The sequence below is a fragment of the Procambarus clarkii genome, chromosome 34 (assembly GCF_040958095.1).
Source record: "Procambarus clarkii isolate CNS0578487 chromosome 34, FALCON_Pclarkii_2.0, whole genome shotgun sequence".
In the NCBI taxonomy this organism is placed as follows: Eukaryota; Metazoa; Arthropoda; class Malacostraca; order Decapoda; family Cambaridae; genus Procambarus; species Procambarus clarkii.
This window is the reverse complement of record NC_091183.1, coordinates 19,384,759-19,396,617: the sequence shown is the minus strand read 5'-3', so window position 1 is coordinate 19,396,617 and position 11,859 is coordinate 19,384,759. Positions and strand designations below refer to the sequence as shown.

General features: G+C 42.2%; 1 protein-coding gene across 1 annotated transcript; it reads left to right on the top strand.

Moving 5' to 3' along the window:
- The first annotated feature begins 2,892 nt into the window (after positions 1–2,892).
- Positions 2,893–7,737, top strand: LOC123762147 (ladderlectin-like). Its single transcript, XM_045748522.2, has 5 exons — positions 2,893–3,056; positions 3,830–3,874; positions 4,338–4,391; positions 5,450–5,629; positions 5,731–7,737. Exons 1-5 carry the CDS (start codon positions 2,906–2,908, stop codon positions 5,982–5,984), a joined length of 684 nt encoding a protein of 227 aa, XP_045604478.1. The 5' UTR covers positions 2,893–2,905; the 3' UTR covers positions 5,985–7,737.
- The last annotated feature ends 4,122 nt before the right edge of the window (positions 7,738–11,859 follow it).

The window sequence follows — 11,859 nt, the reverse complement described above, 5'->3', positions numbered from 1 at the left end:
TCAGAGTCGTTCAGGGTGAAGACCAGGTCGAGTCTCGCTGGTTCGTCATTTCCTCTCATCCTTGTGGGTTCTCTGACATGCTGGGTTAAGAAGTTTCTAGTCACCACCTCCAGTAGTTTGGCTCTCCACGGATCCTCGCCTCCATGCGGTTCCTAGTTCTCCCAATCAATCCTTCCATGATTGAAGTCCCCCATGATGAGCAGGTGGGATCTATTTCTACAGGCAGCAGAGGCTGCCCTCTCAATTATTCCCTCTGAGGCTGCCCTCTGTGTGTGTACTCACCTAGTTGTACTCATTTAGGTGTGCTTGCGGGGGTTGAACTCTGGATCTTTGGTCCCGCCTCTCAACCGTCAATCAACAGGTGTACAAGTTCCTGAGCCTATTGGGCTCTATCATATCTACACTTGAAACTGTGTATGGAGTCAGCCTCCACCGCAACACTTCCTAATGTATTCCATTTGTCAACCACTCTGACACTAAAAAAGTTCTTTCTAATATCTCTGTGGCTCATTTGGGCACTCAGTTTCCACCTGTGCCCCCTAGTGCGTGTGCCCCTTGTGTTAAACAGCCTGTCTTTATCAACCCTGTCGATTCCCTTGAGAATCTTGAATGTGGTGATCATGTCCCCCCTAACTCTTCTGTCTTCCAACGATGTGAGGTTTAATTACCGTAGTCTCTCCTTATAGCTCATACCTCTCAGCTCGGGTACTAGTCTGGTGGCAAACCTTTGAACCTTTTCCAGTTTAGTCTTATGCTTGAATAGATATGGACTCCATGCTGGAGCCGCATACTCCAGGATTGGTCTGACATATGTGGTATATAATGTTCTGAAAGATTCCTTACATAAGTTTCTAAAGGCCGTTCTTATGTTAGCCAACCTGGCATATGCTGCTGATGTTATCATCTTGATATGAGCTTCAGGGGTCAGGTCTGGCGTGATATCAACCCCCAGGTCTTTCTCTCTCTCTGACTCTTGAAGTATTTCATCTCCCAAGTGATACCTTGTATCTGGTCTCCTGTTTCCTATCCCTATCTTCATTACATTACATTTGCTTGGGTTAAACTCTAACAGTCATTTGTACGACCATTCCTGCAGCTTGTCCAGGTCTTCTTGAAGCCTCAAGCTGTCCTCCTCTGTCTTAATCCTTCTCATAATTTTGGCGTCGTCAGCAAACATTGAGTGGAATGAGTCTATACCCTCTGCGAGTTCATTTACGTATATCAGAAACACGATAGGTCCAAGTACAGAGCCCTGTGGGACTCCACTGGTGATTTCACGCCAGTCTGAGGTCTCACCCCTCACTGTAACTCTCTGCTTCCTATTGCTTAGGTACTCCCTTATCCACTGGAGCGCCCTACCAGTTACTCCTGCCTGTTTCTCCAGCTTATGCATCAACCTTTTACGGGGTACTGTGTCAAAGGCTTTCCGATAGTCCAAAAAAATGCAGTCCGCCCACCCTTCTCTTTCTTGCTTAATCTTTGTCACCTGATCGTAGAATTCTATCAAGCCTGTAAGGCAAGATTTACCCTCCCTGAACCCATGTTGATGGGTTGTCACGAAGTCTCTTCTCTCCAGATGTGTTACTAGGTTTTTTCTCAAGATCTTCTCCATCACATTGAATGGTATACAAGTTAAGGACACTGGCCTGTAGTTCAGTGCCTCTTGTCTGTCACCCTTTTTGTATATTGGTACTACATTAGCAGTCTTCCATATTTCTGGTTGGTCCCCCGTTTCCAGTGACCTACTATACACTATGGAGAGTGGTAAGCAAAGTGCTCCTGCACTCTCTTTCAATACCCATGGCGAGATTCCATCCGGCCCAACAGCTTTTCTCATATCCAGCTCCAATAGGTGCTTCTTGACCTCATCTCTTGTAATTTCGAGCCTATCCAAGGTCACCTGGTTTGCTGCCACTTCTTCTAGCGCCGTGACATCTCCGTGGTCTATTGTAAAGACCTCCTGGAATCTTTTGTTGAGTTCTTCACACACCTCTTTGTCATTCTCTGTGTACCTGTCCTCGCCCACCCTAAGTTTCATCACCTGTTCCTTCACTGTTGCCTTCCTCCTGATGAGACTGTGTAGTAGCTTTGGTTCGGTCTTGGCTTTATTATCTATATCATTTTCATACCTTTTCTCAGCTGCTCTTCTCACACTGACATACTCGTTCCTGATTCTCTGGTATCTCTCTCTACTTTCTATTGTTCTGTTATTACGGACGTTCCTCCATGCCCTTTTGCTCAGCTCCTTTGCTTTCATACATTCCCTATTAAACCACGGATTCTTCCTTTGCTTCTCTGTTTTTTCCTGTCGGGCTGGGGCAAACCTGCTTACAGCCTCCTGACCTTTTTGGGTGACAGTCCATCATGTCTTGTACGGACTTGGTTCCGAGTTCTGTGTCCCAATGTGTCCCATAAGAATTTATTCATTTCCTCATAATTTCCCTTTCGGTACGCCAGCCCTTTGGTTCCCAGTTCTTTTTTGGGGGTGATAATTCCCAGCTCAACCAGGTACTCAAAGCTCAATACACTATGATCACTCCTTCCCAATGGGGCTTCCAACTTAACTTCTCTTATATCCGACTCATTTAGGGTAAATATCAGATCAAGCAAGGCTGGTTCATCCCCTCCTCTCATTATTGTCGGTCCCTTGACATGTTGACTTAGAAAGTTTCTTGTTGCCACATCCAGCAGCTTAGCTCTCCATGTGTCTGGGCCATGTGTGTGTGTGTGTGTGTGTGTGTGTGTGTGTGTGTGTGTGTGTGTGTGTGTGTGTGTGTGTGTGTGTGTGTGTGTGTGTGTGTGTGTGTGTGCGTGCGTGCCTGCTTGTGACCATGCCGGGCGAGCGTATAAATAAAGCAACAACGGGTGTCTGCCTCACTCCCCCAAAGATCACCGAGAGGTCACCATGGCAACACTCTCAGCCATCCTGCTGTCGGCGCTGGTGGTGGTGACGGCTGCCCAACAGATTCAGACACTTCAAGATCTATCCAACACGCTGCTCCTCAACCAGCTGGCAATGTCCAACATGCTGGCTGAACGCGACTCCGGAACCAGAGGTAAGGAGAACACTGAAGCAGGTTCACAGTCATGTACGAGCTGTTGAAGTTTACTGTGGTAGAAATTGTAATCCAGTTGTATGACAGAGCTGGTGTTGAAGTGTGGTGTGACAGTAAGTGTTGCTGAGATGGATGATAGAACTCGTGTTGGAGTGTGGTGTGACAGTAAGTGTTGCTGAGATGGATGATAGAACTCGTGTTGAAGTGAGGTGTGACAGTAAGTGTAGCTGAGTTGGATGATAAAGCTGGTGTTGAAGTGTGGTGTGACAGTAAGTGTTGCTGAGATGGATGATAGAACTCGTGTTGGAGTGTGGTGTGACAGTAAGTGTAGCTGAGTTGGATGATAGAGCTGGTGTTGGAGTGAAGTTCATTGAATATATATCTTTAAATGAAATTATTCTTTTCTAGTCAGTAACTTGGTCAGTTACTTGCTTACTTAATTACAATTTCCTTCTCAATTGTCGTAATAATTTGTCAACATTATAACCTAAGCTGATCACAAAGTTATCGTTAAGATAACAGACACCGAAGGTTTATTAGGTAACATACATTTCAGGTTTAGGAGATAACATACATTGAAGGTTCAGGAGGTAACAAACAATGTAGATTCAGGCGATTACAGACATTGTAGGTTCAGGAGATCACAGGTATTGCAGATATAGGCGACAACAGAAGGATATAAGACAGAAGTGACCAAGATTACATAACTACTGTTAACTCTATTCATTACCGACCATGTTATTGTATTGTGGTTTTCGTCTTTTATATTTCAGTAATAAGAGAGTGGCTGAACGACCTGCAATCAAATATTACTTCCGGTGAGTCGCTCTTGCGTTTGTATACTTGTTCCTAATATGTTTATGCCAACTACCCACAAGGGGGAATGGTGCAACCTGGCTCATTTCTGGTACACTTTGATAGTGTGTTGTTGTAGAAGCACTCTGAGGAGACAGACATTCCTAAAGGACTGCTTAACTGTGTATTGGCATTACATTTTATATGTATATAGTATACTGACTACGTTCTTTCTCAGTTTAGGGTTCATCCTCTTAACAAAAATTCCTCTTTTGTGAGTAAAGCACCTCGACCCGTTTGAGGATCACTGCTCTATAGGATCACTGAAACTTTTACAGACTGATTTTTTTTAACAAATTCTGGATGAATGGTTTATTGTTATATAAAGTGATTTCAGACAACATTTCTTGACTGATGAATGACAATTTATTTGGTTTTCAAGATCTTAATCGGAAATTAATCACATAATCTGTTTTCCCTTTCCAGAAATAGCGGCTTTGCAGAACGTTGTTAAAGCTAATGGTGTTCCCCTAAATGATGGTAAGGGTAATAGTGTTCCCCAAGATGATGGTGAAGGTTATGGTGATCCCTAATATGAAAGTGAGGGTTATGGTGTTCCCTAATATGATGGTTATCTTCTTGAGGTTATCTTGAGATGATTTCAGGGCTTTAGTGTCGCCGCGGTCCGGTCCTCGACCAGGCCTCCACCTCCAGGATGCAGCCCGTGACAGCTGACTAACACCCAGGTAACTATTTTACTGCTAGGTAACAGGGGCATAGGGCGAAAGAAACTGCCCATTGTTTCTCGCTGGCGCCCGGGATCGAACCCGGTACCACAGGATCACAAGTCCAGCGTGCTGTCCGCTCGGCCGACCGGCTCCCAACACCAACACCATGGTGTTGAACACCATGGTGACTGTTATGGTGTTCTCTAATATAATGGTGAGGGTTATGGTGTTCACTAATATGAGAATTATTTCAATGGTGTTCCAAAATATGATGTTCATGGTAATAGTGTTCCCCAAGATGATGGCGAGGGTAATGGTATTCCCCAAGATGATAGTGATGGTGTTCCCCAAGATGATAGTGATGGTGTTCCCCAAGATGATGGTTATAGTGTTCCCCAAGATGATTGTGAGGGGTAATAGTTTTCCCTTATTAGAGCCAAAGAAGTTATATAACAGCATCACTATCAACAACATTACCCAAAAACGTCACGACGAAGATAAAAACTGCACCAACATTGCAGCCACCAGTGACCGTAGAAGGTTGTACACACTTATTAAAAGGCATCATCCCTATTGATGAGTATATAAATTAATTTGACATTAAATATTCACTTGTTTGATGGGCGTCTTTAATATTAAGAGAAGGCACATGTCGTATTCGAAAACTGTTCCCTTGTTCATCTGACGTTGTAGTTCATAGGTCTTATTAGCTAAAAGCTCACCTCACCCAATCACAAGCTTGATATGACCATCATGGCAAACTACATTCTACTAAAAATCTTAAGTAATGTTTCATTGAATATGAAAGCCTTGACACAAGAGTTGCTTAATATATTCATCTGCATGAGGCTTGTGCTCTGTCGCCCACAGGGGCCGTGGAGTGCATGGTACCGTTTGTGAACGTGTATGGTCACTGTATCTTGGTGGAGACGGCACTGACGGGAACTTGGGAAACAATGAGACGTCACTGTCAGCAGAAGGGCGGCGATATTGTCAAGGTTGACTGTGGCACCTTCATGTATTACCTCGTCAAGTACCTTCACAGTAACGGTGAGTTCTTCATCTCAAGACCTATGTCGTTCCCGAAAACTGCATTTTAACGTAATAATTTCTTTCTGTCTATATTCTTCTGTTCTTCAATATGTCCGCAGGTCTGGCTAAGTTGTCTTACTGGGTCGGTGGGAGAGATGAAGGCCACGAGGGATCTTACTTTTGGACTGATGGTACCCAGGTCAAGATGGGAACACCCTTTTGGGGTGACGGCATTAATGACAACATTCAGGAGCCCGACGGAGGAACCAATCAAAACTGTATAGCAATGTCCAAGGAAGATCATTATTTTTTCTTCGATCTTTCCTGCAGTGAAAGAAATGCAGTTATTTGTGAGAAACTGAAATTGTTTTAGGAACAATACCTGCATTCTGTCCTTGAAGTTTCAGGGGCTTTATGTTCTAGGAGTAGCAGCTGCCTCCTGACTTTGGAGTAACACTTGTGGAGAATTCTGACACATGGGATTTTATTTAATTTAATTATTAATTAATTAATATATTTAAATATTTTTTATTTATGTTGTATAATAAATTAATTTATTATTTTTTTCGATAGCTTAGTGAATTGTATGTTTTATTGAGCGGACTTTATGGATTTAAATTCTCCCACAAGTCATATCCAAACACAAAAGGGGAGGTTAATTAATTATATTAGTCTATCAATCAAGAATTTATCGATTGACAGAAAAAAAAACTATGCGTTAGTCTATTAATCTACTGGTTTTGTACTCAACGCCTTAACTGATTTGAAGGCTTCAGTGTGGGTCCAACTGTTGGGTTGTGAGCAATCAACCATATTAGAGCCTCGTGGTCTATGGCGTCTGTTCCCACGTGAATCAACCGATTGAGGTGCTTGGTTTCCCTGGTGACCACAGAAGATCTGCCGGAATAATACAATATAATAACTGGAAATATACTTCCTATCACAGATATGGCACGTTAATAATGTTTAGTTGAGTAATTGTGAGAGGCTTATCATGTTTTATTGGTTTGCCTGACTCATCTCCGGTTGGCTATTATTATTATATTATAGGATCCTGTAATAAGATGTATTATTTTGACCAAATGAATACGAGGTACTCTGGTTACTTAGAGGTTGCGCCAGCTGAAGAACGTAGGAATGGTTCGGGTTACGAGTACAAACGTAGCTGTTTCTTTGATTATTAAAGGAAGTCGATTTTTTCCCGACAACACTTGCCTCATGACCTTGGAATAATACCTGCTTCCTGACCTTAGAGTAACACCTGCTTTCTGACCCTGGAGTAACACTTGCTTCCTGATCTTCGAGTAACACCTGCCGCCTGATCTTGGAGTAACACCTGCTCCCTGTCCTAGCACTAACACGTGACTTGCGTCCCTCGAGGAGCACCTCCGTGGCCTGACAGGTCATCATTAGGACCGAGTGTGTAACGTGGAGCATTTAGCTAATAACAAATTTAATAATAACGTGATAAAATGATTAGCTCTTTGATTCATATGATAAATTATAATTATATGATTAGTGAGAAAATAATTTGAGGTTCCTACAACATGAACTGCAAATGTTGTACTCCCCCAAGCTGTACTGCACATGAGCACTCCTCCAAATCTGTACTGCACATGAGCACTTCTCCAACTCGAACTGCACATGAGCACTCCCCCAAGCTGTACTGCAAATGCGCACTCCTCCAAGCTGTACTGCAAATGCGCACTCCTCCAAGCTGTACTGCAAATGCGCACTCCTCCATGCTGTACTGCAAATGGGCATTCCTCCAAGCTTTACTGCACATGAGCACTCCTCCAAGCTGTACTGCACATGAGCACTCCTCCAAGCTGTACTGCACGTGAGCACTCCTCCAAGCTGTACTGCACATGAGCACTCCTCCAAGCTGTACTGCACATGAGCACTCCTCCAAGCTGTACTGCACATGAGCACTCCTCCAAGCTGTACTGCACATGAGCACTTCTCCAAGCTGTACTGCACATGAGCACTCCTCCAAGCTGTACTGCACATGAGCACTCCTCCAAGCTGTACTGCACATGAGCACTCCTCCAAGCTGTACTGCACATGAGCACTCCTCCAAGCTGTACTGCACATGAGCACTCCTCCAAGCTATATAATTAAATTATCATTAAATAATAATAATAATAATAATAATAATAATAAAACATAAACCAATTTTCCTTAACCTAACCCATAACTAGGGGCTTTATCTCCCCCCCCCCTTTCCTTGAAAATTTGGGTAAATTATGGATAATTAGGGTGAGAATATATTTTCACATTGTCCAAATTTATCCTAATTTAACCCTAATTTATCCTTAATTAACCCTAATTTATCCTTAATTAACCCTAATTTATGTAATATTATCTTAATTTATGTCATTATTTTAATTTATGTCATATTAGACCCTTATTTATGTCATACTAGCTGTACCCGCCATGTGTTGCTGTGGCTCAGTCTGGTTAAATGGAAAAGAAAGAAAAGAGAAAGCGCACGTTTCTAATATGTTTAATTTCACAATGATTGTGGGTATACAATATTTTTGTTGTTCCAATGTCTGTGAAGATATAGAGATTGTCTAGTTTGCCGACTCTAGAACACATAGCATATAATTGTCCATGTGGAAAGCAATCCATGTCTAGATATAAACTGACCAATTCCGAAAGATTGGGCCCGAGCTTTGTTGATGGTGATTGCAAACGCCAATCGAATTGGAAATTACAATATCTTAAATTGAAATGGCATATCTGTTGGAATCATAGGAATGTGAGGAATGAGGACATCATCACCAATGGATGGTCCTGTCAAGATTGTTGCTTCTACGACGTTGCTGATTAATTTTTTTACTGCAAGTCGCGTGGCGTTGCAAAGCTTTAGCTGATTGATATTTCGCAAGATGATAATTGACACGCCGATTTTCAACTGCCGTACGTGTGATGGTATCCTTGGCAGATCAAGTGAATTCAAAAATTCTGTTGGATAACTAACCGCTTCATCTGCTTCCTCAACAGTGTCGACGGACTTGTATCGAGGAATTACAGGTAATGTTTGCCTGACTTCTCCTGCAAGCAATATTAATGCGTTCTCAAATGATCTGATGTTTCCAAGCAAATCTTGCAATGATCGATCAAGAACCTCGAGCGATTTTTTGTGGGCCATTGTGCATTCATCTCAAACAATAAGTTTACATTTCTGCAATACTTTTACCATGCCGGATGCTTTGGAAATGTTGCACGTGGGAGTTTCAATGAATTGCATGTTCAATGGCAATTTCAAAGCCGAAGTAGCTGTTCTTCCTCCTGGTATCAATGTCGCAGCTATTCCTGACGATTCAAGAGCTAAGGTTATGCCATTTTGGAATCGAAATGCTGCCAGAATCAATCTAATTAGGAAGGATTTACAGTTCCTCCTGGCGCATCTAAGAAGCTTTCTCCAAACCCGTTATTGACAGTTTGAATTATTTGATTGTAAATGCCTTTTCGTTCAAGCGTTAGCTTAGGAATATTTGATTGCCTATATGACAACAGATCACTCGTGTTATAATTTTGTTCACGACGCAATTCTACATCGAACGAAGCAGCAGCAGATCGATTTGGTGATGGTATTTCCAATTGATTTAAAACTTTGTTCGTGATTTCTAAGCACAAATCTTCAATCATTATCAACGCTTCGTTGTAGATTTCTGCTGTGAAATCCATGTTCATATTTGAATTTTCCTTTGTATCCGATGGATAATATCTTCAGCCATGTGCGGTTTATATTTCTCCCATTACTCTGCTGGAGATGAAGGAGAGCCGGTGGTCAATATGATTGCAAACAATGCACGAATTTGATTTGGATGCGACCTGTTGGACGCGTCATTAATGCATACATCCCAGTGTCGGTCGTTCTCCAATAAATTCCGAGCCTGACATGCACTACGGAAAGTGGCATGTGTAACGCCGTCGACAAATCTCAATTGCTGGAAAGATATTGGACCGGGTATCTTCACCGACAGTATACGAAGAAAGAAGCATTCATCTTGATTGGGATGCACGGTGTACAGTCTGCCTATCGTAGTTTATTTGAATAGGCCAGAGTGTCCGTCGACTCGCTCTCCTCGTTTACTTCATTCAAATGATTTTCTACTGGCATTCCATGTGTAATACGCAGGCCTTCCGAATACAGCAGTGTTTTCGCAAATGCGTCATTTTGACATAACGTGAAAAAAGCAGTTAACGTTGTAGCCGGTGGATTCATAGCTGTTTGTTGCACATTTTCAGCTGTGAAATAAACGTGTTATCCATTTTCTTGTTTTCAAAACAAAAACAAAAAATATTAACGAAATATTTCAATTCAAACGCAGATCAATCGACACAGCTCAATTTCGTTACCAATTGCACTGAAAAATAAGAACAGTTAAAAAAAATGAAAAACAATGAAAAATGAAACAAATAAGCTATACCCACGAAATAAACGGTATGGAAGACAACACTGCTCAATTCCAACGTAATGTCACTGCTCAATTCCAACGCAAAAAAAAAAAAAACTGTTTTTTCCTGTTACAGGTGAGTCATGTATAAAGTAGGTATATAAAAACACTCGCCTATTCCAATGCAATGCTGTGTCAAAATTTCAAAGCAATTGGTAAAGAGGTTTCGAAGAGTTCCCCTCACATGAAAAACACCCTAAATACACAGCTTTTAAAAAAAACATGTTTTTTCCCGTCACAGACGTGACGTCTACATAACATGAATATAAAAACCCGCTCTAATGCGAATGGAACGTTGTGTGAAAATTTCAAGGCAATCGGTGAAGAACTTTCGGAGATTAGCGATTTTGAACAATCAAATATTTCCATTTTAATTTTTATAGATTATCTAAATTTACACCTAATTTACCCTTACTTATGACATATTACCCTATTCTATAATATTTTAGAAATGTAGAGGGGTCTTATCTTTAATATATAGTATAATTTCCAGGTAATTGGCAGTGGGTGAGGGGGGGGGGGAGGGTAATAAAGCCCTTAATTATGGGTTAGGTTAATGAAAATGGGATTATTTAATTATAGATATAGGGGCTCTAATCACTTTCCTAAGTAAGTAATTATCAAAAGAAGGCACCAAACCGGGAAGGCTATGTAGCACCATCAAATGTGCAGAATAATCAGAGGGCGCTAAATATCACCAAGGATGCCAATACGAGAACAAAAACGCATAACGCGAACGATATCAAAAGTATCCAATTCACCAAGAATTCTATTGAGGGACAGGTGACCGCGAGGGGTGGTCGGAAAGCAAGACATATGCTCGTCCTGGAAGTCAGGACATTCAAGAAGGACATGCACGACCGTAAGAGGGACAATGCAATTAGGACAATAAGGAGCAGGGCGGAGCTCCATCAAGTGACCATGGGTTAAGCGAGTATGGCCAATATGCAACCTTGCCAGAGCTGTTTCCCATCTCCAGTTACGATGGTAGGAGGACGGCCACGTCCACGAAGAGTACATAGTTTGTTAAGAGTAACAGACGACCAAGAAGCCTGCCAACGGGTAAGGATGGAGGAATGGATAACCAGGTTAAAGTCGGAATATGGAATACCTTTACGAGAGATGGGACAAGAGCGGACAGCTTCCTTGGCGGCAGCATCCGCACGCTCATTTAAAGACACACCAATATGGCTGGGAACCCAACAAAACTCAACCGACTTAAATTTACTGTGAACAAGAAACAGCCAATGCTGGATCTTGACCACTACTGGATAAACCGGATTAAAGGACCCAAGAGCCATGAGGGTACTACGAGAGTCAACAACAACGACAAAGGAAGACTGACAACGAGAAAGCAGGAGACAAAGAGCATAGAGAATAGCATAAAGCTCCTCTGTGAAGATGCTAGTCTCCGGAGGTAAGCGACACATATAAGTGCGATCAGGAAAAACAACAGAGTAGCCAACACCATCCACAAAATTAGACCCGTCGGTGAAGACAGAAACGGAGCGGGAGTGAGAAAAAAAGTGCTCAAGGAAAAGGCGTTTTAGAACCGTAAGAGGGGTAAAAGCTTTAGTGATGCGGGTCAAGGATGTACAAAACTGCGGAAGGGGGACTCTCCATGGGGGAAAAGAAGGAACAACACGATGAGAAACATTAGAAATACGAATGGAAAGAGAATCCTGTAAGCGAGATAACCGGACAGAAAGAGGGAGGTGATGAAGAGGAACAGGAACCGCAGGAGGGGTAAAAGTTAAAGCACGACAGAGGCGAGAGGAA

Coding starts and splice junctions, on each gene's coding strand:
- LOC123762147 (XM_045748522.2), top strand. CDS start 2,906: ATGGCAACACTCTCAGCCATCCTGCTGTCGGCGCTGGTGGTGGTGACG. Junction 3,057..3,829: donor ACGCGACTCCGGAACCAGAG/GTAAGGAGAACA, acceptor TTTATATTTCAG/TAATAAGAGAGTGGCTGAAC. Junction 5,630..5,730: donor CAAGTACCTTCACAGTAACG/GTGAGTTCTTCA, acceptor ATATGTCCGCAG/GTCTGGCTAAGTTGTCTTAC.